A 22,771-nucleotide genomic window follows, 5' to 3' on the forward strand; every position below is an offset into this window, starting at 1 on the left:
TTTTAATTATACTAATTTCTAATGCAAAATTAATACATAATATTATTATTCAATTAGCAATAAAAAATAATGCTTATCGAATACAAGCTGCGTTGAAACTTGTTTAATAAGTGCTTAAATTAAATATTTTTAAAGCATTTAATAAATGGTTGGTAAATGCTTAATTTAACTTCGTGATTAAGGTTGCTTGTCTAAACTCTTCGAAATCCTACGATTAGTTTCGTCAAAATTTTACTATAGATTTATTATAGTTTTGGCAGAGTTTCGGCAGTTTCGGCATTTATAATAAGTTTTGGCAGTTTCGCCATTCTCCAAAGTTTCGCCAGTTTTTTAATATAACTTTAATATAGTTTTGGCAGAATTTCGCTTTTCGGCGAAACGCCATCTTGCCTAAACCCCTAGGTTTCGGCAAGCAACCTTATTCGTGATAGGATTGTTCAAAATGAGGTGGGTGTTCCTGTTGGGATTGCATAACACTAAAAAGTTCTCCTAGTGGCTGGACTGCATAACACTAAAAGTTCTCAAAAGTCTTTTTGAAATAGGTTTGTTATCCATAATATGTAGTCAAATAGGAAAAATTGAATTTTGTGTATTTTTGATGGTGCTAACTTTAGGATGCTTTGACTTAACCATAGCGAGGTGCTTTACTGGATATGTATAGTATAGTTGACTTGAATTTAAGAAAAAAGTAAGGTAAAAACTATTAGTAAAGGACCAATTTTTTACAGTGACCTTTATTATAAGTAAGCAGATTCCTATTTTACTGAATTATCTTAAAAGAACTATTTTTTATATAACAATATCACGATGTTAGTTAAAGTAATTTATTAATATTTATTATTAGCACTTATTAAATATAAGATATGTTGGTAAAATGCATTTAAGTATTTACTTAAAATACTAATAAAATGCTTAAAAAATTAAATGGTTAATAATAAATATTAAAATTTAGTACTTATTTAATATATTAAGCATTTATTGCTTAATAAATATAAAATTTTAATGCTTATTAAATATTACTATTCAATAAACATCATCACGATGTTGGACCAACTGAAACCTTATGTTTACTAAATAGCAATATTTAATAAGCATTAAAATTTTATATTTATTAAGCATTTTATTAGTATTTTAAGTAAATACTCAAATGCATTTTACCAATATATCTTATATTCTATAAGTACTAATAATAAATATTAATAAATTACTTTAACCAACATCGTGATGATAAGGTTTCAGTTGGTCCAACATCATGATGAATTAGTATAAGTTAATTTTTTACCAAAAGATTAAATAAGTTTTCATTTAACAATCAGTATCAATTGATTTGTGATTAATTTACCGATTTTTGCTATTAGTCCAAAATGTGACAAATTATATAACCAATCAGTAAAAATTATACTGAAAGTTTTTAACAGTTGAAAGTTTTAATTTTGACCAGTATGAAATATGTGAAAAAATATATCAAGTTTAGAGATTCCAGCTGCTGCAGTTTTATTAGCTAAATTTTTATATTTCTATATTCTTTTTGAATTTCCAATATAAATTAATAGGCAATTATTTGTAAATGCTGATAGGTCTTTTGCATTTTCAATCATAACATCAAAAGTAGTTTGTGAAATTTGGTTCAAAATCATTTTCAAGTTTGTTATTATACCAATTATCATCAGAATCATGATAATCTGACAATTCATCATCATTATCACTGCTTATAATTTTTAACCAAGCTTTGTTAGTTTTTTTTGCTTTTAAAGCTTTGCTTTTTTAATCAGCTGTAAGTTAAACCTTTCGTTTCTTTTGTGGCATTTTTAATTTTAAAAAAAATGTTAATAATTTGCAAATGCCAATGATTGTGGATTGTTACAGATAAATAAAATTAATAAAAATTCTCATGCTAAATAAAAATGTGATTGATCTAAATTCTTAATTCTAGCCAGTTATAAATTTTGACCTGCATTATATTAGTGCTGAACCGGCCAAATTTATACCAAACTTAATAAAGTTACTAAAATTTAAACTTATATAACTTATACTACAGTAATCTGATTTGAAAAAACTCTCTGTTATTTGAAAGAGTATTGTTCAAACTACAATATTACAGAATATTTTTTAAATATTATATTAATTAAATTTTTTTTTCTATTCATTTGAATCACATGATAAAAAGTGGTGGCTTATTACTTTTTATACCAAATTAAATAGTGAAATGCTTATTTAAAAAGCAATGAAAAAAAAGTAATTTCAAATATTAATTTTATTATCCAAAATAGCTTTTATTACAATTAAATTTATATATAAAAGTATTAACTTTTTCTTGAAATAAATTTTTAGGAATTTTCTGATTGAATTGGAATTTTTTTGCATTTCTGTAAGCAATAATATATATCTCTCTTATAAAAAATGCCAAAATTCTAAATATTTTTATTTTAAATGTCAATACTAAAGCTATATCTTAAAAAATACTGCCAAATCAAAATAATGGTTATTTTCATATTATTTTAATTCTCAATAAGAAAACTTTAAAATATGTGTATTTTTGACTTACCAAATAATCTTTTAGGCTATTGATAAGCTAATTATTATAATAGAAATGTAAAATAACAACTTTCATAATATCTAAGATAGTATGAAAATTTGTCTTTCAATAGTGAGTTTTTCATAATAATTTTAAAGCCCAAATCTCAAATCATAATGAGAACTTTGAATTGTTTTTGAAGCAGTATATTAAGAAGATGGTAATACAAAAAAAAGAAAAAAATTTACAAGCCACTTCTCAATTTATTTAGAAAAAAGTAAAATAATTTTGAAAAAAGTATAACTATTAATAGCAAGGTTATTGGTGATAAAGCACGCAAATCAAATTGAAGCATGTGTTGATGCAAATAGAGGTCAAACCAAATATTTATCAAATAATAAAATATATGTATTTTTGACCCTTCTTCTTGAAAATAAAAAAAGATTTCATAGCTTCATTATAAAATTTATGTACTATATTAAAAAAACTGACCGCCATTACTTTTGCCAGGGTCTGTAAGTAGCAAGTTTTATATAACTGATTGTAAGTGATACGAAGTAAATAAACAGTTTAAAATACCAGTCCATATGGCCCTTAGAGAAGATCTGTAGAAAATTTTGATACCTTCTATTCAGTGTTGTACATGGGACATGTCCCGCCAAAATTTTAATGTCCCGGACATTGTCCCGTCCATGTCCCGTCCACATCCCGTCCAAAAATTGTCCAAGTTTACAATTTGTCTTATCAAGACGGCTATAATTTATAATTAAGATCACGTGATTTTAATGTCCCAATGTCCCGGACATTGCTAAAATCTTTGGACGTGTCCTGGACTGTCCCGTCCCGTCCTGTCCATGGACATGTCCCGTCCCTATGACAACACTGCTTCTATTCACTCAGAAGGTGGTGGTGGCCTCATATCAGGAGAACAGCACTTTTATAGAATCCGTGGATTGCCTGTACTTTTGCTAAGAAGTCCTTCCATTCCATTTCTAGATTCTTTTTATTTAGGCCATACACTTTCCAAAAAACGTACTTAGTCCAGGTATCCGAATTTTTAGCAATGATATCAAATGCAAGTAAATGCTTATGCTCTTTAAGAGACAGATAATTGCAAGTGAATTAGCTATAATTCTTATTATTGCCATCAACACTATACAGTCTATGCTGATTCTGCATTAGAAATGATGGATTTCTTTGATAATGCGGAAGAAAATCGCCAAATTTCCCTTTACGATGGTTAGTACTCCTTTCCTAATTTATTTTATACAATAATATTTCGCTTATAACGTGGCTTTGTTATCAAAAATACTATTACTTGTAATATCCGTTTGTGTTTGGATAAATTATTTCCGCATGATAATAAATGTATATTATTATTTCGATAAAGATGATTATAATACAAATAATACTCGTTCATATTATTTATTATCGACAACATTTTATTTCAGTTTATTACTTTTGGGAACTTTTTTCGATTAAGAGAAAAATAATTATAAATATCGTACAACATTAATAAGAAGTAGTTCTTGGATAAGGGAAACTTTGGCTCCCTGCTTTTTTCGTCTATGTTCTTTAAGAAATCACACACCATTTTTCTTGCAATTCTTTAACACGTTCTTCCCATGTAAGTGCTTCTTTAACCTTCTCTTCAATCTTGGCCTCTAATTCAGCTATTCTCTCCTCGGCTTTTTTTTTCTCCTCTTCAATAGCATTTTTTAAATTATCCAATTCTTTTTTTAGTTGTTCTTTTTCAGTCATGTAACTACTAACTCTTTTATTTAGATTATCCAAACTAGGTGGTCGATAGTTACCACAGTTTTTTATTAAGTGCTTTATTAATACATCTCTTGATTCTTCTCTTTTCTCCCGATTTGTTTCTATCTCTTTTAACTTCCTGTTCTTTTGCTTTTCACTAATATTTTTTCCAACTTCTATATTTGTCGGAGGATTATCAACATAAATTAGCTTATTGCATGTTCTGACTAACTCTGCTAACTTAGGACTCTCCTGATTCAACTTTTCTCGATCTTCTTTACACTTCTCTTCGCTATCAAAATTAGGAAAATTTGTTCGCACAATAGTAGTGTAACAAGTAATACTTTCATCGAAAATAATCTCCCTCAATATGTTATAGGCTTCCAACTCCTCTTCGGTAAATTTTCTTCCTAACACAAAAAAAATTTGATTTAAACCTTTTCCTACTTCATGACATGCTTCTGCTATTCGGTTTAATACTTCTCGCTGAGCAAGTTGAGTATCACCAATACCAATAGTATCAACTACTCTATATTGTACCTTTTCTCCATTTATTTCTATTTCAAAATCTTCTTTTTGTAACTCTTTTGTTGTGCTTATGGTTCCTGAACCTTCATTAAATTTTTCACTATTTGTTAACACGTTTTCTAAGGTTGATTTTCCGTTTCCAGTACGGCCTATTATTAATATATTTCTTGTTTCTGTCATATTTTAGCCTGTTTTTTACTGTATTTTGTAAGTTATTATTTGTTTGTTTAAGGTACAATTCGTAATTTACCAGGGGAGTCTTGGAATGTTTTGTTCGTTAAATTATCTACAAGTCTTATATACTATTTAATAATATGACTGTCTAATTTGTGAAATAAATCGTTCCTTCGTAACTGTCACTCAACCTCGCTCAGTTGTCAACAGTAAGTTAATTAAAGGAAGTCTTAGAAACGTAGTTTCCAATACTAAAATTACAAATAAAAATAATTAATCTAGCAAAGAAGGTATTGCAATAGACCGGGAATGTTCTGAAATAACGATTTCTCCCTCAAAAAATGTTTTTGCTATATCTAGCTGGATAGTGGTTGGTTTTTAGTATCATGCAAGTTTGCATTCATTGCGTAGAATTCCGGTGTACTATAACATGCTGTACAAAATTATTTTTTCGGCATTGTGATTTGTTAAACTGACCCTTGAAATCTTACATGACAAAACATGGTATATTTCATAACCTAAAGTTTCGGCCAGAGTTTCGGATTTCGGTACTAGTTTCGGACTAGAGTTTCGGACTTTCGGATTCGGCCATACCCTTGAGAGGTTTCGGCTACAAGTATAGGCATTACTATCTAAATCCATCTTTTACAAATGTTTAGGCGGTTTATAACGATTTATATCATTTTTAGCGATTCTTTATCAACTTATACTAATGAATATCATATCACGATTCAGATTTATTGGGCGAGAACATTGTATGGGAAAAAGTCTGTCCCAAGCGATTTGTAGCGATTTTGTTGATTTGTACGATTTATAGCGTTTTTACAAAGATTATACAAAGAATATATGAATATATGCAATTCATTGTTGGCTAGAGTTAGATCATACGCAGTTGGGCAAAAAAAACGTCATACATGAGTTAAAAAATAAAAGTCGATGTGGGCAAACAAACTATTTGAAAAATTTATTCAGGGTGTTCTGATGTCACGTAGTAGACCTACGTACGAAAATTTCGAAGTTAAAATCCGAAAAAATTAAGAAATTATAGTGGACATGCTAAAATATCCAACAAATATGTATTCACTCTTCTAGAAGATATACTTTATTTTTTGCCGATAATACTTTCTTTTCAACTGCGAAATCTAGCAATCGTGCAAATTCATGGTCTTGTTTAAGCTGAAGTTCACAAATTTGCTTTTTTGAATAATCCAAAAGTTGTTCAGTAGTCATATAACTCTAAGACAATAGATTGTTAATATGGCGAAGTAACTTAGGAAACAGCAAACAAAATAATATAAATAAAATAGTACATCATAAATTTTTTGAATAGCCCTTTCAGTAGCTTGCTTCATTGAATCGGATAATTTGTCATTACTGAGTTGTTGTAAAAGTGGGAGGGCGGTCTGAAAGGTGGTGCCATTCTGTTGGATGATTAAATTCATTGTTTCCATATAGGAGAGCAGAAGTTCTTTCCCAGCTTGCAATTTTGTTTGTTTCATTTGTGCCATCAATTCAGCAATCTTGTGTTGATGTTCCATATCGGCTTTCCTAATTTGTAATTCATAATTAATCTTCAATTCCTGACCACGGAGTTCAGTATCCCGCTTACGAGCTTCATATTCGAGCTCCATTTTACGTTTTGCCTCTTCAAAAGCCTTACTTGCTCCATTGCCCATCTTGAAATATGTGTTTGAAGATAAGTGCGTCCAACTTTGTAGTATTTATAAAAGAGTAACAACAGCGAAGAACAATAGAGGTGAACAACAATAGGTAATCCCCATTAGGTATAATAAGTGAGACCGAAATGGAAAATGGTCACACGATCAGAGTTACTGTTACATATATTGCATTTTTTTACGTATACTCGCAATAGGTCATGTGAAAACGTGATAATATTCACGGAATCCCGTGATAGATGTTACATTCAAGTTGGGGATGATGCTTTGGATCTGGGTACTAGATAGGTTTGAGATAGCATCTCCTTGCTTTCTGAGTTATCTTACGCAAATTTGTTTCTGTAATGCCTAGATGATGTTGAGCAACTTCACAGTATACTCTACTCCTAGCTGTTGGGTCAGTAACCGATGAATTTTGAGATCTAATATCTCAAAACCCATTTTCGAATCCTTCAGCATATTTATACCAACATAAAAAAATTTCGTCTTGATTTGCCTTTGCAACACGTAATCCTGCACGAGTTGCCTTTTGATATAATCGGGCTAAGCTTTGTGATATAGATCCATCGGCGTCCTCCTCAGCATAATCAACATTTTCAGCTTTCTCTCCCATGGCAGGCGTAAATAGCTCTTGCAATAGGGCCTGGAATTTTTCCTGTTCACGAGTGATCCCCCGTCTTAAAGACTGCCTTGATGAATTTCTTCTCGATTGGGATTCACTTTTTTGCACGTTGGTATCATTCCCGCTATTCTCATTAAATCGATTCTCCGAGTTTGGTGGCGCGGATTTCATCACTTTCCGGAGTTCTGGAGATAGATAAAAGATGAGAATGGGAACTGTTATAGCGAGAATGGCCGGAGGCGCTGTGCATGGATTTGCACTGCTTACCTATTATCAACAGAATTAGACCGGTTATCATCGTCATCCTCATCCTCAATCACGATTGGGCTTGTCGCCTGATCCTGCATAATGGCTTGACTCTCTTGTCTAGCACGAGAGCCACCTCCCATAATTCCTAGCGAAATCATGAGCTCCTCATCGCCCTGTCCAGTGTCAGTTTATTTTTTCTGAATTTGATATTCTCCAGAGGCGAGCGCTGCTTCTTCTCTAATCAATTCAATAGTGATGGGACACATCACACATGGGACGCGAAGGACAGGAGGGGTACTTCATTTCGCTCGTATAATATGCTTCTCAAGGCATTGACGGTGGAAAATGTGTTCAAGTGCCCGCCGCTTCTGGTAAGTGTCTCCAACGTTTTACCTCTCGAACAAGAAATTTGGTGATAATAACTAACTGCAAACGGAATATGGCCTTAATTATGAAGGTGTTGATCTTAATCTTGAAACTTTATGTCAAAGAGAATCAACTATCACAATCCAACACAACGAACGATTGAAATCGAAATGTTAGGATTGCTCTCTGGCAAATACTGCAAGGATTGAGTTTCGGAATTCTGCTGGGAAAAGTTGAAATGTCTTGATTTTGAAGATAGTGTAATGCAAGTGCTTTGAGTTGGGAAGGCTCTGTAGTATCTGTTTGAATTTCAGAAGTACTGGCCGAAGGTTCACTGGCTATAGTGGTGGACGAAGGTTCGCTGGCCATAGTGATGAATTATAGAGAGAAAATAAAATAAATGTTCTTATGCGTGTCTTTCACATCTATCTCCTACTTATACACTTTTCCCCCTTAATCTGATTGCTCTTTGATCTGCGAATAGGTGCACCTATTACGCTGGGTCCACAAAGATAGTTGCAAAACACAGAAAATTTCAGATCTTCGCTGAGAATCCAACTTGCCCTGCATTAGATTGTGTATGATCAAACTATCAACATAAATAATCCTTATCAATTCGCTCATTACTACTCCACTATCTATATGCGAAGAGTTAATCAAAGCAAGCTTTTTTATTTGCAATACATTGAGACTTTGCTCTGCCGAAAAGGCGCTGGTCCCTTAGGACCCGCTTCACTTGATACATGATAGCCTATCCTATTTATTCACTGCGTCTATTCTACCTACCACCCGATACCCGTTATTATTCATCGTTATCACCCGAATCTCCGTTTCATTTGTTGTTTGCTGGCTCTTGAAATGGAAACTATGTATTAGTTGCAGGCTCTGAAGACGCCTCCTTGCGAATGCTCAGCCGTAGCGTAGCCGAAAGTTAATTGTGTAGTATCTCGTCCGGTGCTTTACTAAGTTTCGTCTTCAATATTTTATATAGAAGCGAAGTGAAAAAAAATGTGAACGGTAAGAATTTTACCGGCGCATTTCAGGTGACTGTCCACATAATTTGATCATATCATCCTATTTACCGTAGTAACACCATAATTAAAAATTTCACCCCACGTGACCTGTGACATTTAAGGTTGTGAAAAAAAAATAATTTTGGGAGGCAAAAAAACTAAGTCCCTCAGATAAATATAAACAGTGAAAACGCGGTGGGGTGTGATGCTGGTGAATATTATTAGGTCACGTGGGGTGAAAAATTTAGTGGTGTTACTGGGGAAGATATATTAAGTATTTCCTAAGCAATATACTGGAGAGATGATTGGGTTCGTCATTGGTGAGTTATCTTTGTAATAACCTTCATTATACATGTCATCATCATAATAATCTTCTCCATTATACCTCTTTGATTTGGGATTTACCTAGAGAATTAGTGACATGGTTAGTTATATTTTAGATCAGAATTTTTATTTTTTGACATTCAAAAATTTAAAATGAAATAACTCATTATGTAGTGATCATAAAAAAATAAAAAAGGCTTATTAGATTTGTCTCATTAAAACCTATTGAATAATACTAAGATTAATTCTCTAGGATCAATAGATATGTTTCTAGCGCTAATTTCTTAAAAAAATATTTAGTGTAAGATATCTATAATAGTATATCAAGGATAGAGACTAGGGTTCCAATTGGTTTCGGTAATTACTGAACTAAACTGATCAGTTTCAGTATCAAAACAGTTTTGGTATTCTGATTTACCAAATTGAACCTTTCAGTAAATTTACCGATTGGTTTTGGTAACTTCAGTTTCAGTATCAGTTTTGCAATTTACTGAACCGATTTACCAAAATAATATTTTCAGTATCAGTTTCGATAAATTTTACCGATCATTTTAGTAAATTTACTGAACTGATTTGCTGAATGTTTCGTGATATTTTTTTTGATAAAAAATATCGTGAAATGTTTTTTTAGTTAATTTATTTAAAAAAAATGTTTTGCAACATTTTTTTTGATAATTTAATAAAAACATTGCAAAACATTTTTATTAATTAATTTATTTTAAAAAAAACGGTTTGCAACATTTTTTTTTTTTTTTTTTTGATAATTTAATAAAAACATTGCAAAAAGTTTTTATTGGTTAATTTATTTAATAAAAATATTTCACAACGTTTTTTTCAATAACTTAATAGAAAACGTTGTGAAACATTTTTATTAGTTAATTAATTTAAAAAAAAACGTTTCGTAACATTTTTTTTAATAATTTAATAAAAACATTGCAAAACGTTTTTATTAATTAATTTATTTTAAAAAAAAACATTTCACAACATTTTTTTTTGATAATTTAATAAAAACGTTGCGAAATGTTGTTATTAGTTAATTTATTTAAAAAAAAATGTTTTACAGGACCCCGGATATCTCCAAAACAGGTCATAAGTCACACTTTCGGCAGATTGGCCCATTTTTCGAAATTTCAAAAATCGTTTTGTAAATATCTCGGCATCCAGTGGTCCAATTTTGATGAACTTTTTTTTAAATTGTAGAGCTAAATGAGGGCTACAAAATAAAAAAAGTTCATTAAAATTGAATTACTGGATGCTGAGATATTTACAAAAAACGATTTTTTGAGTTTCAGCAAAAAGGGGTGTTTTTGGCCAAAAGTCCATTATGACCTTTATATTAGATATCCGGGGTCTTTGTTTCACAACATTTTTTTCAATAACTTAATAAAAAACGTTGCAAAACATTTTTTATTAGTTAATTAATTAAAAAAAATGTTTCGCAACATTTTTTTTTGATAATTTAATAAAAACGTTGCAAAACATTTTTATTAGTTAATTTATTTAAAAAAAACGTTTCGCAACATTTTTTTTCAATAACTTAATAGAAAATGTTGCAAAATGTTTTTTATTAGTTAATTAATTTAAAAAAAAACGTTTTACAACATTTTTTTTAATAACTTAATAGAAAACATTGCGAAACATTTTTAATTAGTTAATTTAATTAAAAAAAAAACGGGTTGCAACATTTTTTTTAATAATTTAATAAAAATGTTGCGAAACATTTTTATTAGTTAATTTAATTAAAAAAAAATGTTTTCGCACATTTTTTTAATAAAAACATTACAAAAATGTTAAAAACTGAACTAATAATGAATTGGTAAATTGGTTAAGTTTTTGGTATTTATCAGTCAGTTTCGGTATTGATGATTACTAAAATCAATCAGTTTTAGTAATTAACAATACCAATACCAATCAATTCAGTTCAATTTCAGTTTTGGCAAAAACTGTACTAAACTGAACTGATCAGAGCCCTAATAGAGACATAATTATACCACCATTTGAGGCATCTTGATAAGACGATTCTAATAAGCTATAGTTGATCTCTATATAATTATTAATTGTCAGTTATTTTGATTTTTGCATTTTTTTAAAAATCAGATAGAATTAAACTGAATCAGACAATTCTGGCTCAGTTTTCATTCAATTTCAGTTCCTATTTGAACTGGAAAAAAACTGCACTGAACTGACCTATATGCATTCAGAGTTTTAGACATACCATATATCACGGGCCATAGTACTCCCCTATGCATAGTACTCCTCTTGAAAAATTTTATAGAATTGTATAGTACCCAGGGGGATATTTTACAATTATCTCGTGATCCAGTGATCAGATTTGAGCCATTTTTTTTGTTTGATAGCTCTCATTGAGCTCTTCAAAATAAAAAAAAGTTCATTCAAATTGGACTGGTAGAACGTGAGATATTCGCAAAAAATGGAATTTTTAGGCTTTGTTTAGTACCTAGGGTATAGGGTCAAACTCCCGATTTTTGCAAGATACCTGAGATACTATGGCCTGCTATATATGGTAACTCTGTCAACTAATATTAAAGCTAGAAATATAATTTTACTATTATTAGAATTCTCTTATTAAAACAAATCCAATGATATAAATTTTATTAAAATTGAATTACTGATTGTGTTAAAAATAAGGTATGTAAAATAACAAAATTTTGAAAATACCTCCTTTACTAAAAATGGCCAATTTTTTGAAATATTTTTAAAATATATCAAGATATATTTGAGGTATTTTTGAGATTAAAATATTAAAATAATATCAAAATTAATTATATTATAATAATAAAATAATAACAAAAACATTAAAAAATTATTGTGATATTATTTTGAGTTATTTTTATAGATAATGGTGTAGTTAGCCAAAAAATTCAGCTGAAGGCGCAGTAAATTTTTGGCTAACAATATCCAGCCGAAAAAAATTCATGTTGATCTAGAATATTTTATTGAATATTTTATTGATTCAACATCTACTATTTTCGGCTGAATATTTTCGTCTAACTACACTTTTTTTAAATAATAGTGTAGTTAGCTGAAATATTTAACCAGGAGTGCAAGAAACGCCAATATATAATATTCCAGGAGACCAAATCGAACTAACAAGATAAGGAGACAACATCAATTTTATATATATTTAATATCACAGGTCGAAAAGTGAAAAATCACCAATCAGGCAGTTTGCTAACTTTTGATTCAGTGATTAGAAAAAGATGAAATATAGCTCATTGGAATCGTCTCAACATGACGAATCTAATGGTAGTAAAATCGCATTTCTAGGATTAATACTTGATGAGAAATTAAGTAAAATATAAAACCAAAAAAGTATCATTTATATTTTATTTATTTTTTATTAACTATTAATCCTAGAGATGCGATTTTACTACCATTAAATTCGTCTTGTTGAGACGATCCCAATGAGCTATATTTCATTCTTTTCTGATCACTGGATCAAAGTTAGCAAACAGCCCGATTGGTAACCAGATTTTCAAGTAAAATGCCAATCAGTCATCTAATCGGTCACCAATCATCAGATACGTGATTGGTGACCGATTGGTGACTGATTGATGCCTGATTTTTCACTTTTTGACCTGTGTATATTTAACCTATTTAATTTATAAAATATATAAAATTTTATAATCATTTATACTTTATTAAGCTATAATAAATGTTCAAACTAAATTTATTTTAATTACATTATTATTCAATTTAATTATGCCACAAATGCCTTACTTTCAGTTTGTTTCTCAATCCATAATTTAATAGCATCTCTCGTCAATGCATTAGCAGGTAATTCAGATCTTTTAACAATTTTAGAAACAGCTAATTGTCCAAATCCAATTTGTGATTTAGCTAATTCACAAATTTCATCAGTAGCAATTTGTTGTGTAATACCTTTAAAAGAATTTTTACGCTTTTGAAATGCTTTAACAAATCCATTTGCTATTATTTGATCCTCTAGCGATACTTTTGTTTCTTTCCATTGTTCAATGGGATCATCATCTTTAATTTCATTTAACCTTTATTTTTTATTTGGCTGAGAGCTTTTTACATATTTTCGTGATCTTTATATTTAATATTATTATATTAGTAATCTAAATTAAATATAGCAAATAAAGAAATATCAATTTTACCTATTATTTATTAATTTATCAGCAACTAATAGTTGATTGGCTTTAAGTGCATTAGTTCTTTCATATAGATATTTATCAAGATCCAGGTTACGTTACTTTATATCATAATGCTTTATAATTTTATTCTCAACTTCAATTGTTGCTGTAGTTTTCCTTGATCTTTCTCTTATTTGAGTCACAACATTACTCCATAAAACTAAAGTCTTCCACCATGTATATTTAAATATTGTTGTAGATTTATATTAAAAAAAGGATTATGAATATCATTAATATTAGTTGTTACTAGAGCTCCGCAACCTGACCTGACACATCGGGTGACCCGACGGGTTGACCCAAAATATTCAGGTCAGGTCATCAATTTCATGACCTGACACGGGTCGGGTCAGTGCTAGTCGGTACCTGACAGCATAGCGGACATGCTCATATCACCTTGCCGATCATTTGCTGATCACTAATTCCAGATTTTAAAAACTTATTGCAAAATCACAAATATTTTTCAAATAATGTGGCAAAAAAATAATGGAATCTAAATAAAAACACTAAATTATTATATGATTTTAATTATATAATTATTAGCACAATTTTTAATAATATTATAAATATATTATTTGTTTATGATAATTCACTAATTATTGCCGATCATCAGACAAAAATTAAAGTGCGAAGATGAATATGCGAGTGCGAAACTTAAGAATTTGCACAAATATTCTTTATATTATGTAGAATCTATAAAAAAAATAATGCAGTGATCTGATTCATAATGCAGGTTTTTTATTAGTAACATAATTAGTGAATAATTTCGTAAAATGAATAAATATATGCCAAATAATAATAAAAGCTAAAAAGTTTCTAATGAAATTTAATACACAATAAATTAAAACTAAATTTAAGTTATTTGTGAAATTTAAGCATATATTATTATGTAAATTTTTTTAGCAACGGTATTTATATTATGTGATAATTGAATAAATGATCGGCAAATGATCGACAACAGTATTGTGATAAAATAGGGATGTCTGCTATGCTGTACCCGACCTGACCCGTTGACCTGACATATATTTGGGTCAAATAAATTAAAAACACCGAAACTAATAGTTCCGGCGTTTTTACATGTAAAATCAAAAGAAAAAATGCCGGAACTAATGATTCCAGCGTTTTTACATGTAAAATTGAAAAAAAACGCCAGAACTAATGATTCCAGCGTTTTTACATGTAAAATCAAAATGAAAAACGCCAGAACTAATGATTCTGGCGTTTTTACATGTAAAATCAAAATGAAAAATGCTGGAACTAATGATTCTGGCGTTTTTACATGTAAAATCAAAATGAAAAATGCCGGAACTAATGATTCCGGCGTTTTTACATGTAAAATTGAAAAAAAAATGCCGAAACTATCAGTTTCAGCATTTTTACATGTAAAATCAATATGAAAAATGCCGGAACTAATGATTCCAGCGTTTTTACATGTAAAATTGAAAAAAAATGCTGAAACTAATAGTTTCGGCGTTTTTACATGTAAAATCAAAATGAAAAATGCCGGAACTAATGATTCCAGCGTTTTTACATGTAAAATTGAAAAAAAAAACGCCAGAACTAATGATTCCGGCGTTTTTACATGTAAAATCAAAATGAAAAATGCCAGAACTAATGATTCCAGCATTTTTACATGTAAAATCAAAATGAAAAATGCCGGAACTAATGATTCCGGCATTTTTACATGTAAAATTGAAAAAAAAAACGCCAGAACTATCAGTTTTGGCGTTTTTACATGTAAAATCAATATGAAAAATGCCGGAACTAATGATTCCAGCATTTTTACATGTAAAATTGAAAAAAAAATGCCGAAACTAATAGTTTCGGCATTTTTACATGTAAAATCAAAATGAAAAACGCCGGAACTAATGATTCCGGCGTTTTTACATGTAAAATCAAAAAAAACACTGAAACTATCAGTTTCGGCGTTTTTACATGTAAAATCAATATGAAAAATGCTGGAACTAATGATTCCGGCGTTTTTACAAGGACCCCGGATATCTCCAAAACAGGTCATAAGTCACACTTTCGGCAGATTGGCCCATTTTTCAGGGGAAGCAAAATCGTTTTTTGTAAATATCTCGGCATCCAGTAGTCCAATTTTGATGAACTTTTTTTTAAATTGTAGAGCTAAATGAGGGCTACAAAATAAAAAAAAGTTCATTAAAATTGAATTACTGGATGCTGAGATATTTACAAAAAACGATTTTTTGAGTTTCAGTAAAAAGGGGTGTTTTTGGCCAAAAGTCCATTATGACCTTTATATTAGATATCTGGGGTCCTTTTTTACATGTAAAATTGAAAAAAAAAACGCCGGAACTATCAGTTTCGGCGTTTTTACATGTAAAATCAAAATGAAAAATGCCGGAACTAATGATTCCGGCGTTTTTACATGTAAAATTGAAAAAAAAAACGCCAGAACTATCAGTTTTGGCATTTTTACATGTAAAATCAATATGAAAAATGCCGGAACTAATGATTCCGGCATTTTTACATGTAAAATTGAAAAAAAAACGCCGAAACTAATAGTTTCGGCATTTTTACATGTAAAATCAAAATGAAAAACGCCGGAACTAATGATTCCGGCGTTTTTACATGTAAAATCAATATGAAAAATGCCGGAACTAATGATTCTGGCGTTTTTACAAGGACCCCGGATATCTCCAAAACAGGTCATAAGTCACACTTTCGGCAGATTGGCCCATTTTTCAGGGGCTCAAAAAATCGTTTTTTGTAAATATCTCGGCATCCAGTAGTCCAATTTTGATGAACTTTTTTTTAAATTGTAGAGCTAAATGAGGGCTACAAAATAAAAAAAAAGTTCATTAAAATTGAATTACTGGATGCTGAGATATTTACAAAAAACGATTTTTTGAGTTTCAGTAAAAAGGGGTGTTTTTGGCCAAAAGTCCATTATGACCTTTATATTAGATATCCGGGGTCCTTTTTTATATGTAAAATTGAAAAAAAAATGCCGGAACTATCAGTTTCAGCGTTTTTACATGTAAAATCAAAAGAAAAAATGCCGGAACTAATGATTCCAGCGTTTTTACATGTAAAATTGAAAAAAAACGCCAGAACTAATGATTCCAGCGTTTTTACATGTAAAATCAAAATGAAAAACGCCAGAACTAATGATTCTGGCATTTTTACATGTAAAATCAAAATGAAAAATGCCGGAACTATCAGTTTCGGCGTTTTTACATGTAAAATCAATATGAAAAAATGCCGGAACTAATGATTTCGGCATTTTTACATGTAAAATCAAAATGAAAAATGCCGGAACTAATGATTCTGGCATTTTTACATCTAAGATCGAAACAAAAATGCCGAAATAAATAGTTTCAGCGTTTTTATATATAAAAACAAAGTAAAACGCCGGGACCTGACGTTTTTTCAATAAAAATTAAAAAAAATCTTTTTTTTTAATTAAAAACGTCGAACCTGACGTTTTTTGTATAATTAATAAAAAAAAATGTTACATAACGTTTTTTTAATTGAAATATTTAATAATAAAACTTCGGGTAACTTAAGTTACCTGAAGTGACCCGAATACTTTCAGGTCAAATGGGTCAGGTCGGGTCAGAACGGTTTACCTGACCCGACCTGACCTGAAAAAAAAATTTTGGTTCAGGTTAACCAGGTAACCCGACCCGATCTGACCCGTGTGGAGCTCTAGTTGTTACTGTTGATATTTTTAAATTTATTATTGGAAAATATACAGTATAATTATTTGTATCATCTTTGAAAATTTGAAGAATTACTTCATTATTAAAGGTATATTTCCAATAAAATTGTTGAAATTCATTATTTTGGTTACTATTTTGCAATGAATTTTCATAGATTTCTGAAATAATATTGGAATCATCTTTATCTAATAAATTATCCAAATCTGAAATTTCTGTAAATGCATCTTCATTAAAATCATAATCTAAATTCAAGGTAACAAGATTGCTGATTTTTGAAATATCAATTTCAAGATCCTGTAATTTTAAAGTTTTCTGTTCCAAAATCCAATGCCATAATTTTGCTTTTATTTCTGCATTATAGAGTGTTTCTTGAATTCGTACATTATTCCAAATTTTCATTGCAAATTTAGATAACAACTTCTTGTCACAACATTTACATTGACATGATATTACAAACTTTTTATCTTTTACATATTGACATACAGCTCTAATTGAATGACCATAACATCATGCAATAATTACTTTTGAATTATCATGTTCTTTTTTTTCATACAAATCATTCAACATCCTTTTTATATATTCAGCATAACTTTCATTATTGTATGCATGAAAGCAAGCCAATAAAATATTTTTTTCACAATCAGCATTAATCAAAAATAGAATAACATTAAATCCATAAATTCTTTATTCTTCACTTCTTAAAGTGCAAAAATAATTTTCTAAATTAGATGCAGTCAATTCATTTGTAATTATTTCAAAAATATTAATAATAGGAGCATCTAATCCAGATCCTGAGTTCATTAACATCAAAGCATTTAAAATTTTTGGTTTCGATTGTAATAACATTGTATTAGAATGAGTTGAAATTAAATACTTTGGTAGAGATCTATAATAATTAAGCATATATCAGTAAATTTATCAAATTAACTGAAATAAGTATATATTATAAGTTCATTATTTACCTTATAAGAGAACCTGTATAATCTATAAATACCCCAGGATCATTTCCAGCATACATGTGATAATAACAAAGTGAAGCTTCATTCAATAAAAAAATTGATAATGGTACAGTTTTTATGGGTGATTGAATATATCCCCACATTTTTATTTTCTTTGCAGCCTCCTCTCCATTTTCAAAAATATATTGTGACTTATGAGTTTCATTAATGCTAGCAATTGCTATATGAATTCGTTCAATTATTGATTTTTTGGGCTTAATTTGAGCTGATAAAGTTTTAGCTGCAGAACATTTTGTCTATTTCCTGTAAAACGAGATTCTGAAGAAATATTATTTAATGCATATTGTCGTAATTGTCTTGGATATAATTTATCGCTTATCATTTTTATAGCACTTTCTTTTCTTGCATATCCACGTAATTGACCATAGGATTTTCCTTGTTCATGTTGGCAAATATTTTTCTCTTTATTAAAATTAACTATAATGTGAATAATTTCTTTTTCAAGAAATAATTACTGTTTATTAATTTTTACTGAAAAAGTTGACCTATCTTTATCTCTATTCCCATAACATCCCTGACAATATAAATCCAATACTAGCATTTTAGAATAAAAATCTTTATGAGTTTTTCTAATAGCAACTGCTATTTGTGGTGGAAAATTCTTATTATTTTTTAACTAAGATACTATTTCATAAACTGACTCATCAGTTTGTTTCCATTTGAAATGTGTTTCATCATTAATAAGAATAATATCCACAAAATCCCTTAAAACTTGAGACCTTGGTAATTCAATTGTAAAATCTTTAGCTGCTTCATAACAAATCAGATTACTTTTTAAAGTAGAGTTAGAAATTTTACTAATATCAGTATGTGTTAATAAACCAACTAATTTGCTAGTATTATCTAAAGTAATATTATTGACATCAGAATTAATATTATAATCTTCAGAATAAACATTTTCTTTTACATTAGAATCACTATTTTGATTATCAAGTAAAATATTTTCCTCATAATTTGTGTTGATAATATCTTTAATATTTATCCTAGAATCACTATTTTGATTATCAAGTAAAATATTTTTCTCATAATCTGTATGGTAATACCTTTAATATTCATCTTAGAATCACTATTTTGATTATTAAGTAAAATATTTTCCTCATAATTTGTGTTGATAATGTCTTTAATATTCATTTCAGAATCAATGTTTTGATCTTCAAACAATGTACTTTCATTATTTACTATAGTACTAGTATCAGAGTCAAAATTTGGGTCTTCAAAAAAAGTGCTTTCTTCAAAATTAAAATCAAAATTAATTGGATAATTAACAGTAGATTTATTCTAACAAAAAGTTAATTATTATTAGTGAATTATATATAAATTGTATAATACAAAATTTTAATTAAATAAAATAATTACCTTTAAATAGCAACCAACAAAATGATTAGGTGCAAAATAGTTAAAAGATAATAGCTTCTTGGCTTTTTTTTCATTTACTCCACCTACAGACCATAATACAGCAATTGCAACATCATATTTTTGTTTTCTAGGTTCAATGATTCATGTAAAACCTCTTAATAATGGTAAGTTTATTGGTAGTGCTTCGATCCGTTTCTAATCCATCCGGATGAATCCAGATGAATCTGGATTTTTTTTTCATCCGGATATCCGGTTTTGATCCAGATTTTGATCCAGATGAAAAATATCCAGATTTATCCAGAATCCGGATAGAAAAAAAATTTTTTCTAATATTTTTTATAAATTTTGTAATAAATAAATACAGTCAACTCCCTCTATAGTCACTCCCGTTATAGTCACATTCTACTATATAGTCACACCAGTTGAATATTCAAAACACTTTATTATTAAAAACTATCCTATATAGTCACAATCTATCTATAGTCACTATCACACCTATCCTCAAAAATCTTATATTAAAAAGAACCGTTTATAATCACAGTTATATAAAGAATATATTAAATAACTTGGCATCTAATAATCGTACAAAGATGGATCATAGCTTGTTAGAATCGTCTCACTGAGATGAATCGAATGGTGGTAGTTTTATCCTTTTGCGATCACTGGCTGATGAGTTATTCAACAAAATGTTGAGCATCGGCATTATTATATTTCTTAATTTACGTTTACTGCACCATTTAACATTTTGCTAAATTTCTCGGTACCTAATGATTGTAAAAAGACGATTAATAGCTCGTTGGAATCGCCTCATCAAGACGAATCGAATGGTAGTAAGCTCATCTCTCTGTGATCAATATTGACGGAGTTACTACTTAAAAACCATTTAATAATTTTAATTTCAGAAATTAATCTAGTGATTGAATTTCGATGTATTTATACCATTAGAACCATCTCATCAAGACGAATCAAATGGCGGTAAGATCGTCTCTCTAGGATCAATATTGGCAGAGTTATTACACAAAAACTATTAATATTTTTTTAATTTCGGAAATTAATCTAGTGATTAGATTTCGATATATTTTATACCATTAGAACCGTCTCATCAAGACGAATCGAATGGCGATAAGATTATCTCTCTACAATTAATATTGGCAGAGTTACGATACAATAAAGTTTTGAGTATAATTTTAGCTAAAATTATGTTAATTTTTGGCCGGAATTATGATATACTAATATAAGAAATTTTTTATATAGTCACATCTTTTTATAATCACCAAATATGGACTGTCCCAAATGTGTGACTATAAAGAGAGTTGACTGTAGTCTATTAGTTTCGCAACTGATAAATAATTTTGTAATATATAAATTTTGTCATGAACAACGATAAATTGATGATTAGTAAAAAATTATTTATTTATTATTAATTTATTTAATATAATTAAAGTGAAAATTATTTTTACAAATCTTATTAAGTAAAATCATAATTTAAGAAGCGATATTGTTTTTTAAGTCTGATTTTATCAAAATTTGAATAAAATTTGTAACTCAGGCCAAATTAATAGTGCCAGCCTGAATTACGATAAAATAAGCTAATTCAAATTCAATAATCAAATCAGAAAAAAGGCTACAAAATTTAAAAAAACCTACCAAATTGTATTAATAAGTACCATTATCTCTAATATGGATCGTCATATGCAATCTAAAAAATTTTATATATGAAATCTGATTCGGATTCTGGATTTCACCCGGATTTCTGATCCAGATTTCAATCCAGATCAAACCAGATATAATCTGGATTTTTTTTTGTGTAATCCGGATGACAGATTTCATCTGGATCGAAGCACTATTTATTGGAGGATAAATTGACTGTATTGGTCTTTCTAATACTAAAGCTAAACCATATAGAGAGGACCCCGGATATCTAATATAAAGGTCATAATGGACTTTTGGCCAAAAACACCCCTTTTTACTGAAACTCAAAAAATCGTTTTTTGTAAATATCTCAGCATCCAGTAATTCAATTTTAATGAACTTTTTTTTATTTTGTAGCCCTCATTTAGCTCTACAATTTAAAAAAAAGTTCATCAAAATTGGACTACTGGATGCCGAGATATTTACAAAAAACGATTTTTTGAGCCCCTTAAAAATGGGTCAATCTGCCGAAAGTGTGACTTATGACCTGTTTTGGAGATATTCGGGGTCCTATATAGAGCATCTAATGGACTTCATGCTCCTATATGACACATTTCCATAATCTCAGCAACAAATGGTGCAATATTTCTATATTCTGGTTGCTGATATCTCTTATTATTTGCTTTTGAAAATGCTCTATCTGAATACGAATAATCTTTTTCAAAAACTTCTAAGACAAGATATTTATCAGCATATGCCATCAACTCTAATATTGTAGATAGACGAAGTTGTGTTGATAAAGAGTTTTCGTGAATAAAAAAATAGGATACTGCATTATATAAGCAATTTCCATCAGCAGTTGTATCAGCACATATATAACCATTAAATTCATCTGGTAATAATAAACATACACCTTCATCTATAACTATACCCTCAGATATATAAACATCTACATATGAAAGATCACAAGATAAAATTTGAATTTTTTTATGCTTTTGTCCATAAGATATTATCTCACTTAAACTTGGTAATTTGGCAAGGAATTTTCTAGTTTTAGTTAAAAGTTGTTTAGTGGAAATGGAATCCATAATTAAGTGAAAAATTTCAGTAAATTTAGCAAATTTGATAACAAAGAAAAAAAGTTTATGAAAAAAAAAATTATCTTTGATTATATTTAAATCCATTTTATTGAATATTTTCCGTGTCTATAATATAATTTTCTGTGTCTATAATATAATTTTCTACGTCTATAATATAATTTTCTGCGTCTATAATATAATTTTCCGCATCTATAATATAATTTTCCCATAGCTATAATTAACCATGCAGATCATTAGAATTGTTAGAACTAATTCAAATCGATCAAAAAAAATAAAACTGGTATTTAATTTTTTAAAAAGAAAACCAAAAAATTTAAAAATTATTTACAAGCAAATATTAAAATTACACATTTTAAAGAAACAATTTTACATTATCTAAACAATACCATTTAATAATTAACGATTCTGTATTACATAAATTAATATTATCAAGAAAAGTATATTATTTATTACTATTGTAATAATTACATAATATTTACCGTTAAATAATAATGGTAAATATTGTAATATGGACAATCAGGATTTTCATTACCTGTTACTTAAATTATTGTGTTACATTTGATATTTACGGCTAA

General features: G+C 29.0%; 9 protein-coding genes across 9 annotated transcripts; all 9 read right to left on the minus strand.

Annotated features, from left to right (window-relative positions):
* Positions 1-2,761: 2,761 nt before the first annotated feature.
* OCT59_017212 (uncharacterized protein) lies at positions 2,762-5,362 on the minus strand. The gene has a single exon (XM_025334181.2). It carries the CDS (start codon positions 4,979-4,981, stop codon positions 4,091-4,093), a length of 891 nt encoding a protein of 296 aa, XP_025166081.1. The 5' UTR covers positions 4,982-5,362; the 3' UTR covers positions 2,762-4,090.
* Positions 5,363-5,689: 327 nt separating this feature from the next.
* Positions 5,690-6,670, minus strand: OCT59_017213 (uncharacterized protein). The gene is made up of 2 exons (XM_066137337.1): positions 6,286-6,670; positions 5,690-6,209 (listed from the first exon to the last, which is right to left on the minus strand). Exons 1-2 carry the CDS (start codon positions 6,649-6,651, stop codon positions 6,195-6,197), a joined length of 381 nt encoding a protein of 126 aa, XP_066003933.1. The 5' UTR covers positions 6,652-6,670; the 3' UTR covers positions 5,690-6,194.
* A 261-nt stretch (positions 6,671-6,931) lies between these two features.
* On the minus strand, positions 6,932-7,264 carry OCT59_017214 (uncharacterized protein; the record flags this gene model as incomplete). Its single annotated transcript, XM_066137338.1, has 2 exons — positions 6,932-7,037; positions 7,119-7,264. 2 exons carry the CDS (start codon positions 7,262-7,264, stop codon positions 6,932-6,934), a joined length of 252 nt encoding a protein of 83 aa, XP_066003934.1.
* Positions 7,265-7,902: 638 nt separating this feature from the next.
* OCT59_017215 (uncharacterized protein) lies at positions 7,903-8,339 on the minus strand. The gene has a single exon (XM_066137340.1). The coding sequence runs from the start codon at positions 8,255-8,257 to the stop codon at positions 8,018-8,020; it is 240 nt and encodes a 79-aa protein (XP_066003935.1). The 5' UTR covers positions 8,258-8,339; the 3' UTR covers positions 7,903-8,017.
* A 4,607-nt stretch (positions 8,340-12,946) lies between these two features.
* OCT59_017216 (uncharacterized protein) lies at positions 12,947-13,580 on the minus strand (the record flags this gene model as incomplete). Its single annotated transcript, XM_066137341.1, has 2 exons — positions 12,947-13,253; positions 13,555-13,580. The coding sequence occupies 2 exons, from the start codon at positions 13,578-13,580 to the stop codon at positions 12,947-12,949; spliced, it is 333 nt and encodes a 110-aa protein (XP_066003936.1).
* A 3,455-nt stretch (positions 13,581-17,035) lies between these two features.
* On the minus strand, positions 17,036-17,488 carry OCT59_017217 (uncharacterized protein; the record flags this gene model as incomplete). The annotated part of the gene is made up of 1 exon (XM_066137342.1): positions 17,036-17,488. The coding sequence occupies one exon, from the start codon at positions 17,486-17,488 to the stop codon at positions 17,036-17,038; it is 453 nt and encodes a 150-aa protein (XP_066003937.1).
* Positions 17,489-17,773: 285 nt separating this feature from the next.
* OCT59_017218 (uncharacterized protein) lies at positions 17,774-18,492 on the minus strand (the record flags this gene model as incomplete). The annotated part of the gene is made up of 3 exons (XM_066137343.1): positions 17,774-17,975; positions 18,052-18,344; positions 18,472-18,492. The coding sequence occupies 3 exons, from the start codon at positions 18,490-18,492 to the stop codon at positions 17,774-17,776; spliced, it is 516 nt and encodes a 171-aa protein (XP_066003938.1).
* A 232-nt stretch (positions 18,493-18,724) lies between these two features.
* Positions 18,725-19,558, minus strand: OCT59_017219 (uncharacterized protein; the record flags this gene model as incomplete). The annotated part of the gene is made up of 3 exons (XM_066137344.1): positions 18,725-19,077; positions 19,152-19,386; positions 19,556-19,558. 3 exons carry the CDS (start codon positions 19,556-19,558, stop codon positions 18,725-18,727), a joined length of 591 nt encoding a protein of 196 aa, XP_066003939.1.
* Positions 19,559-21,689: 2,131 nt separating this feature from the next.
* On the minus strand, positions 21,690-22,184 carry OCT59_017220 (uncharacterized protein; the record flags this gene model as incomplete). The annotated part of the gene is made up of 1 exon (XM_066137345.1): positions 21,690-22,184. One exon carries the CDS (start codon positions 22,182-22,184, stop codon positions 21,690-21,692), a length of 495 nt encoding a protein of 164 aa, XP_066003940.1.
* Between the last annotated feature and the right edge of the window lie 587 nt (positions 22,185-22,771).

This window comes from Rhizophagus irregularis, chromosome 26 (genome assembly GCF_026210795.1).
Source record: "Rhizophagus irregularis chromosome 26, complete sequence".
Taxonomy (NCBI): Eukaryota; Fungi; Glomeromycota; class Glomeromycetes; order Glomerales; family Glomeraceae; genus Rhizophagus; species Rhizophagus irregularis.